This window comes from Nicotiana sylvestris, chromosome 2 (assembly GCF_000393655.2).
Source record: "Nicotiana sylvestris chromosome 2, ASM39365v2, whole genome shotgun sequence".
In the NCBI taxonomy this organism is placed as follows: domain Eukaryota; kingdom Viridiplantae; phylum Streptophyta; class Magnoliopsida; order Solanales; family Solanaceae; genus Nicotiana; species Nicotiana sylvestris.
The window spans coordinates 40,315,626-40,331,206 of NC_091058.1; the positions used below are offsets into that span (position 1 = coordinate 40,315,626).

Sequence of the window (15,581 nt, forward strand, 5' to 3'; positions counted from 1 at the left end):
GTACTTTTAAATAATGTGAGGTATTTTATAAAATATTGTTCGAGCTTGTTTCATCTATAAGTTAAGAGTGTATTTGGATTGACCTTATCCCAATGATAATTGGCTAGAAACATATTACTATCCCTGGTCCAACATAAATGATTTTTTGGTTGTTTTACCACATATTAAGAAAATTATCTTTTAATATTAATTAGCAATAAAATTGACCATATTAATCTTTACTATCTCTTCATATAAACACTCCTAACACATACTCTAATACTATTTACTCCAAAGGCAATGTAGAAAATAATAATTAATTTATTCTTGAAATATGAAAAAATCTGATATTTTGGACCATAAAAAAAAGGCCAAAAAATCATTTATTGTGGACCGGAGAGTATAGTTTTTTTTTGCTATATGTGAGCTTATATTTTCTATGCTTTAATCATATTTGTGTATGAGTTGATTCCAAGAAGAAGAATCAATTTGGATATAATAAAATGGATAAAACAAAGTTTTGAAGTTTGAGTAGAAGTCCAAAAATATTAACCAGGATCAAGTTTGGGAGTCGAGAGCTGATGAATTGGAGCTTCAGTGTTAGTTTAAAATTTTGGATCACTTTAAATTTTCATTTTAGAACTTTAAAAAAAAAAATACTTGATGAATTTTGTATTTTTCAACAAGAAGAAATTAATTGATAACTACTCCAATCCTTGGATTCTATACTTTTCTAAACTATTTTGTTAAGCACGAACATTAATTTTATACCATGGTTTTGCGCTCGTCACCGAACAAATCGATACTAGAACTAATAAGTCGACATGACAAGTATGAAATGTAAGAGCTGGCGTAGAATGAGTTTTTCTTCCACTGTCTCATTGTCATTGGCAAGAAGAAGTCTATGAACTTTTGGTGGCCATTAAAAAAAATACTCGAACGATGTACAGTGACATAACAAATCTCCAGATAAGCTTGTCAATATTGATAGAGGCGCAAATAAAGTTAATTTTGTAAAATGCTAAACTATAGTAGAAGTTAAGGACCCCGTTGTAAGGTATGAGAAAGAATTTGAGAAAAATCTAAGGTTAACTAAAGAGAGAGACATCTCATCATTTATGAGACACATTCAAGTCAATTGTAGCAATATAAACAGAATTAATAACTCATATTAGACTCATTAAGGCGGATAACACCTACCCTAAAGAAGAAATTATTCTAAAATATATGCCGACACATCCCTGAATAAATAAGATTTATTGAAATAGCTCAACTAATTGTACTCTGATGCATTGCATGTACAGTTCAGCAGCACCCTCTGATGGATGCAAATCGTATTTATTTATCTAAGAAAGAAGCAGGAAAAAACACAGAGAACATCCTATATATTTATATTCAAAACTAGTGCAAATGACGAAATTATCTACATCCGGTGAAATCAACTGCTAAATTTTGCTCATAATAAAGCGATATTGGTTTAAAAAATAATCCAATAAACCTTAGGGATCTTCAGATTTTGAGCTTACAACACAAGCAATGGGGTGTGGTTGCTAAAATAATGCTTAATGATTATGCTTGATCAAACTCTATTCAGGTAAATAATAGCACACAATTGAGGAGTAAAGAGCCATATCCATCAAATCGTGAAAGCACTAATTAATTATCATGAAGTAGTCATGTTTAATCCTTCAATATATCGATCTAGATTATCAGAAAAAACATAATTAAGCACTCATGTTTGCTAAATGCTGGAATTGAAAGGGAAGTCATTGGTTCATTGTGCAACTTGTTAGTAATGTCGCCTTTATAGTCGTAATTGAGCAGGGGAGCCCTCCCTCCCCCCCCCCCCCTAATTGTCTTTTCTGTGTCATAAGATCAATAAACTTAAATACAATGCTGAACTATTGTGAGTCTTTGACTGAGAGGCCAACGACTCCTACCGAATGCTCTACTTCTTGGGACTATACAAATTCTTCCATTCTAAAATTTTTTGAGATATAAAATATGCTATTTTCGTAATTAAAGGAGTGTAATATATAATAATTCCATAATTAACGGATCATATATATTTTGCCCCTTTACAGTCTGCTTAGTTAATTGCTCTCTCGGGGTTATAATTGCTCTCTCGGGTTATATGTGTGAGCCGATATCTTGTTTTGTGTTTTCATGCACAAGCTCATAGCCTATTCCCCACTACAACGTATCATTAGCTTAACACAATTTTTACGTTTCAAATAGAATAAAAACACTGAATTCCTCATTTTATTTAAAATTCTTTCTTTTTTTCCTCTAGTTTGCCTTCAAATATTTTATTCACTTGATGAGCTAGTCTACTATTAAAAGATAATTCTGTTAAAAAATAATCTAGCTAAGACAAAAGCTAATGAATTAGTTTGGAGACAATTATCTCCTATGACAAGTTATTATATGAACTGACAAAAATACTCTTATAAAATCTCTTATATATATATATATATTTTTTTTTTTTTTGTCGATCTCCAATATCATATTTTATGTATCTCATTTTTAATGAATCGTAAAATCAATCTCTCTGGAAATTTTGCATAGACATCGAACAAAAGCCTTTAACTAGAGTCTAGAAAGTCAGGATTGATGACTAGTTTAATTGGAGAGCTCCTGCTTTCCACAATTGAGGTGAAGGGTTCAAACTTCAAACTTCAAACCCACAAGTACAGTAACATCCCATTCCTTTTTCTTCCTCAATATCTTCTTGTTATAAATCAAGATTACTATCGCATTTCCAAGTGAAGTCAATACACCATAAGAGATGTCTTAATTAAAAGTGAGACCTACCTCAAAATTTCAAACCAACTACCCTCGTTAAATAACATCACGAGACCTTCCACTCGCGGTAAAAGTATAAATTCTCACGTACTGATATAAGCCGACCGTTAGAAATAGTGTTTCTATTTTCCTACTAATTTTCTAATGTTCTCTTAGTCGAGTCACTCTCAATATTTGGTTTTCCTACAAAAACAAAGCGCTCGATGGAATAGATAAAAAAATACCGCATCTTAAACTCTCACTCGGCGCGTGATAAAATAGAGGAAGTTTTGATCAACGCGAATGACCGTTGGAACTATTATGTCTGTTTCCAAACGTTAGGGTAAAGGTGAAATAGTTGCTCAATTACGCGCGTGGATGAGTCAAAATATTTCAACTTTAGCAAAAATGCTTTTGTCTTATTTTTTGTTTTTTATTTCTTTTTAAAAATAAAAAAATTAAAGCGGATCCAAGAAAAGAAGACCGTTCATCGATATCGCTGCATCATTTACACATTCAAAGTTCCAACAAACAAATACCCTCTATACTAAAACACGCAAACTGAAGAGAGTTACAGTATCTTCACTTACTCTTTCATACCCCCCTATAACTTCCCCTAGCCCCCTACCCCCTTTCTTCCAGGCGCATAGATAGGGACCTCATTTTGGAGACTAGTCCTTCTCCTTTGTCAATTTGAGGAGATAGGCATAGCATTCTTGAAAACCAATAGTTAGAGATTATACTGAGCGAGAACAGAGTAAAAAAAACTCAGCTCTTTGTGTTTGTTAGATGCAACAATGGTTGCTGGCAAAGTAAAAACGGCTATGGGTTTACAGAAATCACCTGCAAATCCAAAGCCATCAAAGCAAGATTCAGTTCCCAAGCCTCCTTCTCCTTCACCCAGCTGCACAAAACAGCAGACTACTCCCAAAAGTGCAGGATTTTCTCGCTCTTTCGGTGTTTACTTTCCCCGTTCCTCCGCCCAAGTCCAGCCTCGTCCACCGGACGTTGCAGAGCTCCTACGCTTAGTCGAAGAGTTACGTGAAAGAGAGTCCCGTTTGAAGACAGAACTCCTCGAGAAGAAACTGCTTAAAGAATCAGTAGCTATTCTTCCAGTGTTGGAGAGTGAGATCAACCTAAAAGATGCAGAAATCGAACGGAAAAAACGAATGATTGAATGCTTGGGAGTGGAAAATGAAAGGCTTAGACAAGAAGTAGAGATGTTGCACATTGAGCTGGTGAAGCAAAACGGGAGGCATGAAGAGAGGGTAAAAGCTATGGAAGCTGAAATTTCTGAGCTGAAGAAAGCTAATGAAGAGTTATCAGCTCATAGGCTTGTGGATGCTGTAACAAATGGTGCTCAAAACAAATCTAACATGACCAAGTATTTGAGAAAATGCGTGACTCAACCTAGCATTAGTGTGACTTCGAAACCAGACTGTGAGATGAAAGAGGAAATAGTTGGTGCAATGGAAATGTGTGACAGGCCTAGGCATTCTCGGAGTAATTCCGACGAGTTAGCTGAGATATCTGCTGGCATTATGAGTTTGAGATCACGTGTTCCCCGTGTTCCTAAACCACCACCACGGCCATCGTCGACGCTATTGCCATCATCATCCTCATCGTCGTCGTTATCTTCTTCTTCATCTTCCCCGTCATATAGTTCTTTATCAGATTCAGCTGAACGTGCTTTAGCTGAAATTTCAAACATTCCACCTCCACCACCTCCGCCGCCCACTACAGCGTCCAAAATGGTGGCAACAGTTCCTCCACCGCCGCCTCCGCCACCACCGTCAGCGGCGGTGGTCAAAACAGGCACACCTCCACCTCCACCACCACCTCCGAAAGGATTAAAGCCTTTGCCAGCAAAGGTTAGGCGTATACCTGAAGTAGTGGAATTTTATCACTCTCTAATGCGGAGGGACTGCCGGAGAGATTCCGGTGCCGGAGTTAGTGGTGCCGCTGATGCTCCAGCGACAGCCACGGCGAAGGATATGATCGGAGAAATTGAGAACCGGTCTGCCTATTTACTGGCGGTAAGTTCTTTGGCCATGGTTATTGTGCTAAATTACTGCTTTGCCATTTCCTTGTTGCATTACTGTCAGTGAAAATGACTAGTCTGTGATGTCTTTTTCTGGTACCCCTATTGCACTTTTTCTTGGAATTTTGCTTAGTTTCTTACAAGATAAGACAGTATGTAGATTCGAATCAATATTGGTAGAGGTAAAAAGTGCAATTATGAATCAGGAAAAGCTGTAATTTCATCAACTCACTCTGGGCAATTTAGTCAATTTGAAAGAATAATCGCTTTCACAATCTTTATGAATGACATGGGATTATAAGTGAAAACTGTTTTTTTTTTTCAGATCTGATATTAGTATTTGAACAAAAATTTTGGGATTTTGATAATTGCATACTAAGTGCTAATAACTTCATTTCTTTCGTTTAACAGTAAAAACATAAAATAGTTGAAGATATTTATCAAAATGTATTTCTTTGACTGTTGGGAAGTAAAATTGGACTAAAATTGTGGAATTGATGGGAGTATTTGAGAAAATAGAATGACATATTAATGAGCTCGCCTAAAGATGGTTGAAAGTAAAGGGCTACTAACTTTAGTAAACTTCAAAACTGTGATGTAAAATCTTTTAGAAATTGTAGCATTTAATAAGGATTAACTGTAAAATTTCATTTGTATGGATAGTATATTTAATTTCTGATTATATTCCCCTTTTTGTTTCCTTGATTGCAGATTAAAACAGATGTTGAGACACAAGGAGATTTTATAAGGTTTTTGATCAAAGAAGTGGAAAATGCTGCATTCGCAGATATTGAGGATGTTGTGCCTTTTGTAAAATGGCTTGATGATGAGCTCTCTTACCTGGTAAAGTTCTATTCATTATTTGGCATGCTAATTTATATATTCTTCTCAATCAATCATAATAACTTGAAGTTTTTACAGGTTGATGAAAGGGCTGTTCTGAAACACTTCGAATGGCCGGAGCAAAAGGCTGATGCATTGAGAGAAGCTGCATTTGGATATTGTGATCTAAAGAAACTTGAATCTGAGGCATCCTCCTTTCGCGACAATCCCAGACAACCTTGTGGCACAGCTCTTAAGAAAATGCAGGCCTTATTTGAGAAGTACAAATTTGCTCCATTTCTTAATTTACTGTTATTTTTATTTTAGTTCTAAATTAATTAAAGAGAACTTGCATCATAAATGAGACATGGTAGTTATTGGTTGTTCTCCATTCTAATGTCCATTTTTGTCATTTAAACAGATTAGAGCATGGACTTTACAATTTGTCAAGAATGAGAGAATCAGCTTCAAAGAGATATAAAGTATTCCAAATTCCAATTGAGTGGATGCTGGATACTGGTTATGTTACTCAGGTAATTAATATTTTTCTTGTCTGCTTTATGATCTCTACGTATATTGTAGTTGTTTGATGTATTATTTTCCAATTGATGTTCCATATAAAAATGTCTTAACAATATGTTAAGTTGACTTGGGACCTCAATTCTTGCCATCTTTTCTGGTAGCGCTTCTTTTGGTGCCTTTAAAATCTTTTACTGACTATTTAAAAAAGAGACTTGTGATAGTTCCCAAAAGGCTCTAAAAATTAATGCATAATGCACTGAAGCTAGGTGTGTTGAAACTTCGTTCTTGAATTTTCTAGAAAAACAGAAGGGAAATAAAATTAAAAAAAAAAGCAGAATGGTAATAGAAGATGGTTCCTGGTGTAACTGGTGTGGTCCATGGAGGTTTAGTTCATGCCGTTGAATAATGGATAGCCAAAGCAAGTAGCATGGGATAATATCTGTTTTGTATTATTCTAAGAGTAGAGGTTACTAGAAGACAGAAATTATGGGGAAGTTTTGCCTTATTAACTATGCCCATGCCTGTAAGCGCACATGCCAAGTTCCCAGTTTTCCAAAACCTATTTGCTTGTCTGCATCCCTTTTTATACTAGTGTTGGTAGTAAGTAGGAAAAAAAGGAATCAGATTCTTAGTGTTGACCTTTTATAGATCCCTATGATTTTTATAATGTCACACTAAGATAGATCTGCATATTTTAATGGCAAATTAACCCGAAACTTCTTTATTGTGTTGGTCTAAGCAGTCAACAGTGAGCAAAGAGCCTCTAGCAGGAAGAAGCTTCCTAATTGGCAATATCTTGTTTCTTTACTTTCCCATTCATGGTTTTCAAGATCTATCAAGATTTATCAATGCTAATAAAATTTGTCCAAAATATAATTGAGCTACATTACCCTTCCTATGGCGGATACAATATTTTATCAATGCTAATATAATTTTATTTTCTTTCTTTGCCTTTTCTTTTTTATGTGAAAATGTTCATAAGTTTTAAATACCTAAACATGGATTGAACTTCTGAGCTTTTTGGTCAATTATTGATCTTAGCAATTGAGGTTTTCTGCACAGTGATATCTAGTTTGTTGGTATTTGTCCCTGCAAGATGACATAATTAAGAGCAGGCAAAGTTCACAGACATTCTACTTGCCTGCAATATTTATTGTTTTCCTCTTTTTTCACTGTTATGTGGGGCAAAACGTATAGTATATATAGTATTAATAACCTTCCCATTTCTTGCAAACCGTGTGGTCTCAAATTTTGTACCATGCTGCTGCTGCTTTGATTGAGAAATAACACAAAGAGGGAATTGGTGATAACGTGAGGTAGTTGTGTTGTTTTGTTTTCGCATTATTGCAGATAAAGCTGGCATCAGTAAAATTAGCCATGAAGTACATGAAGAGGGTATCCGCAGAGTTAGAAATGGTTGGTGGTGGTCCCGAAGAAGAAGAGCTTATGATTCAAGGCGTTAGGTTTGCCTTTCGAGTACATCAGGTATAATAAAGAATTGTTTACACAAAAAAAGAAACAAACATTTTAATCAAAATTTTCTTTCACATGCTGTCTTGTACTAATTAATTTTGTGCTATTATGTGTTTTTTTTTTTGTTTTTGTCAAGTTTGCGGGAGGTTTTGATGTGGAGACAATGAGAGCATTCCAAGAGTTGAGAGACAAAGCAACATCTTGCCATGTACAATGTCAAAATCAGCAACAGCAGCAACACAAATATGTTTGCAGATTTACACCTTGCTAATTAACAATCTGTAGCAAACTCAGCTTCAGAATGCTGTTATTTTTGTTGTAAAGAGTGACATGTATGTGAATATACCAATGGCAGTAGCCATTTTTCTGCATAAACAGTTATTAATTTATTCATAATTCGTGCCAAAATGGACTCTTCATCAGTTCATAACTTGTCCTTACAGACATCTGATTACCATAATAGTTTATTTTACCGAATTAATCTGTTAACCCTCTAGCTAATTTAAAATGCCTCAGTACTATAACTTGAAGTCATAGCTTTGATGAATTAACACCTAATCTGAAACAGTTGCAAAACAGTTTGGAGGAAGACTTGTATTCGTTTAGGTTCGTAGAGTTGGTTAAATGCTACTTCTATCTCACAATATATGCTCAAGTTTCAAAAATAACTTCTACCATTTCAAATTCAATATTTGAAGTTTTAAACATATGTCTGCTTTTATTATTTTTTTCTTTTTTCTTTTTCTTTTTTCTTCACTTTCCTTGACATAAAACCAAAACTGGAACCTGGAAGATACGTTTTCTTTATGCTTTTTTTCTTGAAAGAGGAGAAAGGAGGAGAACAAGCAAAATTTCTGTTGTTTTGCACGTAAAGTATAAAAAGAAAATGAAAATTGTCGAAATATCTTAACTTTGCGCCAATTTTCTGTCCAAAACCATGGATAACCTCTTATTTTTCTTATTATCTCTTCCAACTGAGAAACTTTTTAATTTTATCCCTCTTTATTTGGAAAAAAATAAAAGCTTCTCATCTTGTTTCTTTGCAAACTTGAAACACTATGCAAATTTTCTAAAAATTTCTTTTTCATTCTTTTGGGTGGGAAAGGGGGTCTATGGAAACATTCCTTTTTATTTTGCGCTCAATTCTCAAAACATAATATGGAGAAAAATCTGTCCAGTATTTGAAATCACAAACCTCCACAAAATTTTAGCAAATTTCATGGATGGTCATTTAGCTTTGTGCTCATCACTCAGAAATTATAATTCTTTCTTTTGTTTTGTAAGAATTATTTTACTTTGATTGCTTCACTTATCACAAAAATAACTTTAATTAGTATTTGTGTAAAACCTACCTGAAATGTGAGAAAAATGAAAAAAATGATTCTTATATTTAAGGGTAAGCTAAAAATGGACCCTTAAATTACTCCTTAGCGGTCTGATCCCATATCACTACAATAAATTCGATTATCAGTTACAAATTATTTTGTCACGTAAAATTAATATTTCATCACAAAAAAATTTCTTGACAAAAAAAAAATCGTCAATCATTCGTCTTTAAATGTGCGTCACTAAAGATATACAAAGACAACTTAGTGATTCGTCACTAAATAAAGTTATTTTAACTATGAAATTGATTTTCGTCCCCAAACGTATAGTATTTGTCACGAACTTATTTGTCAAAAAAAGTATGAAATTTTTGTAGTTGATAGTACATTTTCGTCACTAAAGAGGCCATGAATAGCGACGAAACTACCTCGTCACTAACTATTTAGTTTAATTAGTGACAACATTAATTGTCTCTAAAGTATATGTATTTCGTAGTTGAACACATGTAATTTTGTCACTAAAAACTACCTATTATATACAGAAGATATTTCGTCCTTAAATATAAAAATTAGTGACAAATTTGCTTTAATAAAATTGGTTTAAAATTTTGTAGCTAAGACAATCATTTCATCACTAAAAACATCGCTTCTACTGACAAAATAAAATTGTCACTATAAATTATCATGATCCACGTCAATTGCAATTATCATAAAATAAAAAATAATTTATAGTAAATAAGGCAATTATGAGAAATAGAAATATATAATAACTTTTCATTGCTAAAAAATCAAACAACATAAAATTATTCTAATATACATTATAATACATTTTCTTTGTATATATAAATGGCCCAAAAAATAATATAAAATGTCTCCAAACTATTCTTTTGCCTTCAAATTCCTCCAAGTCTTTGGCTCACTTTGTTTCTTATTGTTGGAGAACTTTATCCTTCCTGTATTAAAAAAAAATAACAAAGGATCAAAAGAGAGAAAGAAATTAGAAAATTCTAATTGTAATCCAGGTATAATATATCAAAACAATCGAATGCAGAAGAAAAAAGGGGCACATACAATGGAAACCAGAACTTGGTAATAAACTCAATAAGATCTTAAGATTTGACTAACATAATTTCCTGTAACCATCAAAAATTAACATTAGTCTGAGATATAATAACAAGGCTACTTAATGAGTTTGCTTAATGCTTATATATTGGTGTTACTAATATAAGCTTGCTGACAATAAGAACATCTAATTATTTTAAAGATAAGATGCCGCTCTTACATAAAAGAACCTCCAATTAGTTGAAATTGAAATATGACAAAATTTTACAATGGCGATAATGCTTAAACAACAACAAAAAGAGGATTGACATATCTATAATCCAAAAACATCCCCTTTACCAATCACCTAATACAGAGACACAAATTCTCAATTGGGTAACAAACAAGCATCATTATATTGTAACCATATAAAATTTGCTCTGTTTTAAACTTATCATATTTTTCAAAATAACTCATTACATTTCTAATAGTGTCAGAATTTGTGACATGAAATACCAGATATGAAATTTTCAGAAACTAATCAAACCATAAATTTTTTAATCATGACATATAGCTTATATTATCTTTTACACAGAAGAACTGAAAAATACCTTGGAGCAATGCTTGAATTTCCTAGAGGAACTAAATTCAAGAAAAAATATTCTTGTGACGACCCAAGGGGTCATCACCGTAATTCTTCCTTGTTCCGTGCTCCCGAGGCCTTGAAAACCTCGCTTTTAGTTGCCTCGATTGGCGTGCGCAGTTCGAGCGCGTAGCCGGAAAGTTTTTATGTTAGAATATGTGAATTATGTGAAACATGTGATGAATTTTGGTATTAATATGCATAATGTTGACTTCGGTCAACATTTTGGGTAAACGGATCCGGACCTGTGATTCGACGGTCTCGGAGGGTCCGTAGAAAAATATGGGACTTGGGCGTGTGCCCGGAATCAAATTCTGAGGTCCCAAGCCCGAGAAATGAATTTTTGAAAGAAATTATTTTTCTGAAATTTGATATGAAAATTTGAAATGAAAAAGGGGGTTAGAAAATATAGGTATCGGGCTCGTATTTTGGTTCCGACGCCCGGTACAAGTCTTAAATATGTGTTAAGCACTATCTGTAAAGTTTGGCTAAAAACGGACGTCATATGACGTGTTTCGGACTAAAAATGGAGAGTTTGAGTTATGAAAGTTGAAGAAAGAAAATCATGTGTTTGAGGCTTGATCCTATGTATATGATGTTATTTTGGCGATTTGATCGCACGAGTAAGTCCGTAAGATGTTTTTAAGGTTGTGTGCATGTTTGGTTTGGAGCCCCGAGGGCTCGGGTGAGTTTTGAATGGGGCCCGGGAGGTCTTGGACTTAAGAAAATGCAGGTTCAGGTGTTGCAGACACCAGCGCGGCCGCGGTCATTTCCGCGCGGTCCGCACTGGAGCCACGCCGCCGCGATGCATTTTTGTGTGGTCTGCGTGGCTGAGTCTGAGGGCTAGGGTTTCAAGTTAACCAGCGCGGCCGCGCACCAAAACAGTGCGGTCCGCGCTGGAAGGGTTCAGAGAAGCCCCACTTTTCTCCCACTCGGCGCGGCCGCAACACATTTTAGTACGGTCCGCGCCAGGTCCTCAGAAAGGTATACAAGTTCGGAAAATCTCAGTCATTTTTCACTTTTCAAAAACCCAAAACCTAAGAGGCGATTTTCCAAACAACTTTTTTTTCTCCAAAACGATTGGTAAGTGATTTCTAACTTAATTTCTTTATTCCTTAACATCTTTTAACATAATTTCAACTTCAAATCAAAGATTTTCATGGGAAAAATTGGGTGTTTTGGGTAGAACCTAGGTTTTCTACAAATTGAGAAGTTGGACCTCAATTTGGGGTCCGATTTAAAAACAAATCATATATTGGGATTCATGGGGGAATGGGTAACCGGGTTTTGGTCCGAACCTCGAGTTTCGACCACGTGGGTCCGGGGGTATTTTTGACCTTTTTGGGGAAAACCTTGAAAAATCTATTTTCATGCATTGGGAATGATTCATTTAGTAATTATTAATGTGATTAAGTAACTTATGACTAGATTCGAGCGGATTGGTGGTGGAATCAAGAGGTAAAGCTATACTAGAAGCGTGAGTTGAGTTTGGAGCATTCGAGGTAAGTGTTTGTTCTAACTTTGGCTTGAGGGAATAGGATTAGGATGATATTTGCTACTTGCTAATGTGGAGTACGGTGTATAGGCATGGTGACGGTTATCTATGCACCGGAGTCTAGCATGACCGTGAGTCTTGATTGCTTTTAATTCGAATAATGTGACACAAGCTCCTTGTTTATTTGATGAGTTTCATATAATGTGAACGGTTGAGGTAAAATTGTGATTGGTGTACTTTTGGAGCGTTAGCTCGAACATGAATGTGTTAGTTGAGGAAGAATGGATTTAAAAAGGAGAATGTGTTGTGAATACTCCCTTGCCGGGATGTGTAGACTGATATATATATTCTCCCTTGTCGGGGTATTTTGGGCTGTTAGTTGTACCCTTGCCGGATTAAAGGTATTAAGTTGTTATTCTCCCCTGAAGGGGTCTACTATATGAAGTCAGATATTATGAACTATATTATGGGATCGTGTGGCACGCCGTCCACTTATATATGATATTATGGGATCGTGTGGCACGTCGTCCACTTATATATGATATTATGGGATTGTGTGGCACGCCGTCCACTTATATATGATATTATGGGATCGTGTGGTGATATTATGGAATCGTGTGGCACACTGTCCACTTATATATGATATTATGGGATCGTGTGGCACGCCGTCCACTTATATATATATATATATATCATAGGAACCGGAGTCTCTTCTGCTTATTTCCGATATTTCATTTTTATCTGTTACTCCCTGATAGCATGTCCCCTCCTAGTTTTACTTTGTATTATCTTGTTATTGTTTTCTTGCACTTGTTGTATATATATATCTGTACAGGTTAAATGTGGTAGGTATTGTCTAGCCTCGTCACTACTTCGTCGGGGTTAGGCCAGGCACTTACCAGCACATGGGGTCGGTTGTACTGATGCTACACTCTGTGCATTTTTGTGCACAGATCAGGGAGCAGCTTACGGACCACAGCAGTAGGATTTCTGGGAGCTATCTTCGGTCCAGGGACTCTCGAGGTAGCCTAGCTGGCGTTCGCAGGCCGAAGTCCCTTTCCATGTTTTTCGTTTGTTCATCTTGTATCAGACAAACATGATGTATTTCCTTTCAGACATTGTTTGTAGTATTCTGTAGTAGTCCGTGAGCTAGTGACACCAGACCTTGGGTAGTGATGTGTATTAAACTTCTGCACTTTTGGTTTTTCAGTTGCTTTAGATTTAAAGTCTTCTGCTTAAATTTTGTCTCGTTTATTATATTGTTTGAAAGAAAGCAGGAAAGGTGTTTTAAATATTTGTCTTGCCTAGCTCCGATAGTAGGCGCCATCACGACACCCGATGGTGGAAAATCCGGGTCGTGATAATTCTCTATCTGAATAAATATTGTATTTTTTATGAAACAGAGTAAGCATTAAGAAGTGGGAACATACCTTGATTGAAGTTAGAAAAAATAACTCCTTATTAGCATAATGTTGCGTCCAATTGAATTCTAGATGCTGCTTTGTTCAGCAATTTAAGGAACTAAGGGAAAGAATGATATGTTAACAACACTAAGGGAATATAAAATACAAAGGAAATGAGTTGACAATCTAATAGTCTCACAAGGATGCAACAATAGATTTGCTGAAAAAGATGCAAGTTAGAGTAAGGAAAAAATAAAATTCAAGTGTAGCACTAATATAGAATGTTGATACCTTTGCATGTCCCTCTATGGAGTATGAAGAGGTCACCATTAACAAATTCAAAGGTAAAAAAAATTTATAATCATTTTATATGTTCTCATCTCTAATTAAAGTAAATATACAACCTCCGTTTGTTAATGACAAAAATTAATATCGATGTAAAAATACATGTACTAGAGATGCATATGGAAAGAGCCACCATATATACACAAGCTACTCTGAAACTTAAAAAAATATATAATAGTATCATGTGTATGCACCATTCTTAAGATAAAAGGATAATGAATATCATTTAGGAGTTCAAAATGAAAACAAACTGAATATTACTTATAAAAGAAAAAATTAAGCCGACAGCTAACTATTCTTCACCCAACTTCGCCCACCCCACCACCTAAAAAAGAATAAAATTGTATATGGCATAGCTAATATTAAGTTGTCAATCCAAAAGAGAAGCAAAAGATGCATAGGCCAGAGTTTTTGTGTTATATAAAATTATTACTTTCTTAACCATATTCCTAGTCATACAAGATTACTAAAAAGGATATTTATTTACAACGAGCTTATAGGACAAATGCACAAAAATTTTAAAGATATAAGGTCATTCAATTGAAGTGACATTAAGAGTCTAACCTCAATATTAACCTCTCACCCCTGCACATAAGATTTAACAAATTGCTAATCTGTTCAATGAAAAAAGAAAAAGTTTAACAAATAAGTAAAAGAAGGCTTCAACAATGCAAAGTAAATCACATAACAAGGAATGAAAGGCTTTTCATTATAGTGTTATAACAACAAAGTTCTGTTAAGCTGAGATTTGGTAAAACATACAACACCTATAAATTAGATGCATATCTGTCCCTAGATAAATAATTACAATGAAAAGCAAACATAATATAGTCTAATAGACTAATTCCAAGTCAAAAAGTATCTCAACTTCAGAAATTTAATCATGGAAGTTCTTGAAAAGGTTTATGAAGAAACATGTCAAGAGGTATGTAGTTGGGAACGCTCAACCAAGATAAACCTAATAAGTTAGAAAACTAAACAATGAGATAATGCATATGGGAAGTGTAGATAAATTTTCTCGAAGTCCTCCACATCAATTGAGCCGCAACCTACAATTATTTCAGTGCCTTTTAAACTGATACATAGATAGAAAATAATATATTCTGGTATTTGTATTTTCTATTTTAACCAAAAAAAAATCGGATTTGACAGTAAGTCATGAAGTTATTCCGCCAGTGACAAAGCATTCGAGTTGCGGAAGTATAAGGATCCATTTGTACCCAAAGTTTAGCAAATCTAACAAACTTTCTATAAATTTACATGAAAATCAAATAAAAACCTAACCTTGAAAAAGAGGGGAAGAAGCTTACCATTTCAAGCCCTAATTTTGGGTTGAGGGAAGGCTGAAGGATCATTGAGATCTCATACTTTGGAGCTCTGGCTGAAGCGTTTGGGGAATTGGGGAAGGGTTTGGGACAAAAGAGGGAAAGGGTTCGCCCAAAAACAAAAGAAAGAGAGGAAAGTCCTCCCGCCTTTTGCATAAAATTTGAAAATTTTAATTGGCAAATCATTTTTAGCCACAAAGGCACTTTATGGTTGAAACGGAAATAATATTGTTGCCAATAATATAATTTAATAATGTAACTTAAGGGTACTTTATAGATCACCTGAATAGTATTAATTAAAATTTTTAATTCAAGAGTTAAAATTATTAGTGAGGTTCATTTAGTACAAACTTTTTTATGTTACTGATCATTTACTTCTTTTA

General features: G+C 34.6%; 1 protein-coding gene and 1 long non-coding RNA gene across 2 annotated transcripts; one reads left to right on the forward strand and one right to left on the reverse strand.

Moving 5' to 3' along the window:
• The first annotated feature begins 3,290 nt into the window (after nucleotides 1-3,290).
• LOC104224845 (protein INCREASED PETAL GROWTH ANISOTROPY 1) lies at nucleotides 3,291-8,029 on the forward strand. Its single transcript, XM_009776557.2, has 6 exons — nucleotides 3,291-4,799; nucleotides 5,516-5,647; nucleotides 5,726-5,907; nucleotides 6,048-6,159; nucleotides 7,499-7,633; nucleotides 7,758-8,029. The coding sequence occupies exons 1-6, from the start codon at nucleotides 3,561-3,563 to the stop codon at nucleotides 7,890-7,892; spliced, it is 1,935 nt and encodes a 644-aa protein (XP_009774859.1). The 5' UTR covers nucleotides 3,291-3,560; the 3' UTR covers nucleotides 7,893-8,029.
• A 1,722-nt stretch (nucleotides 8,030-9,751) lies between these two features.
• LOC104230438 (uncharacterized) lies at nucleotides 9,752-15,298 on the reverse strand. The gene is made up of 5 exons (XR_011404984.1): nucleotides 15,184-15,298; nucleotides 14,438-14,487; nucleotides 13,556-13,646; nucleotides 10,018-10,079; nucleotides 9,752-9,899 (listed from the first exon to the last, which is right to left on the reverse strand). It is a non-coding gene; the product is annotated as an uncharacterized lncRNA (long non-coding RNA).
• Nucleotides 15,299-15,581: the final 283 nt, after the last annotated feature.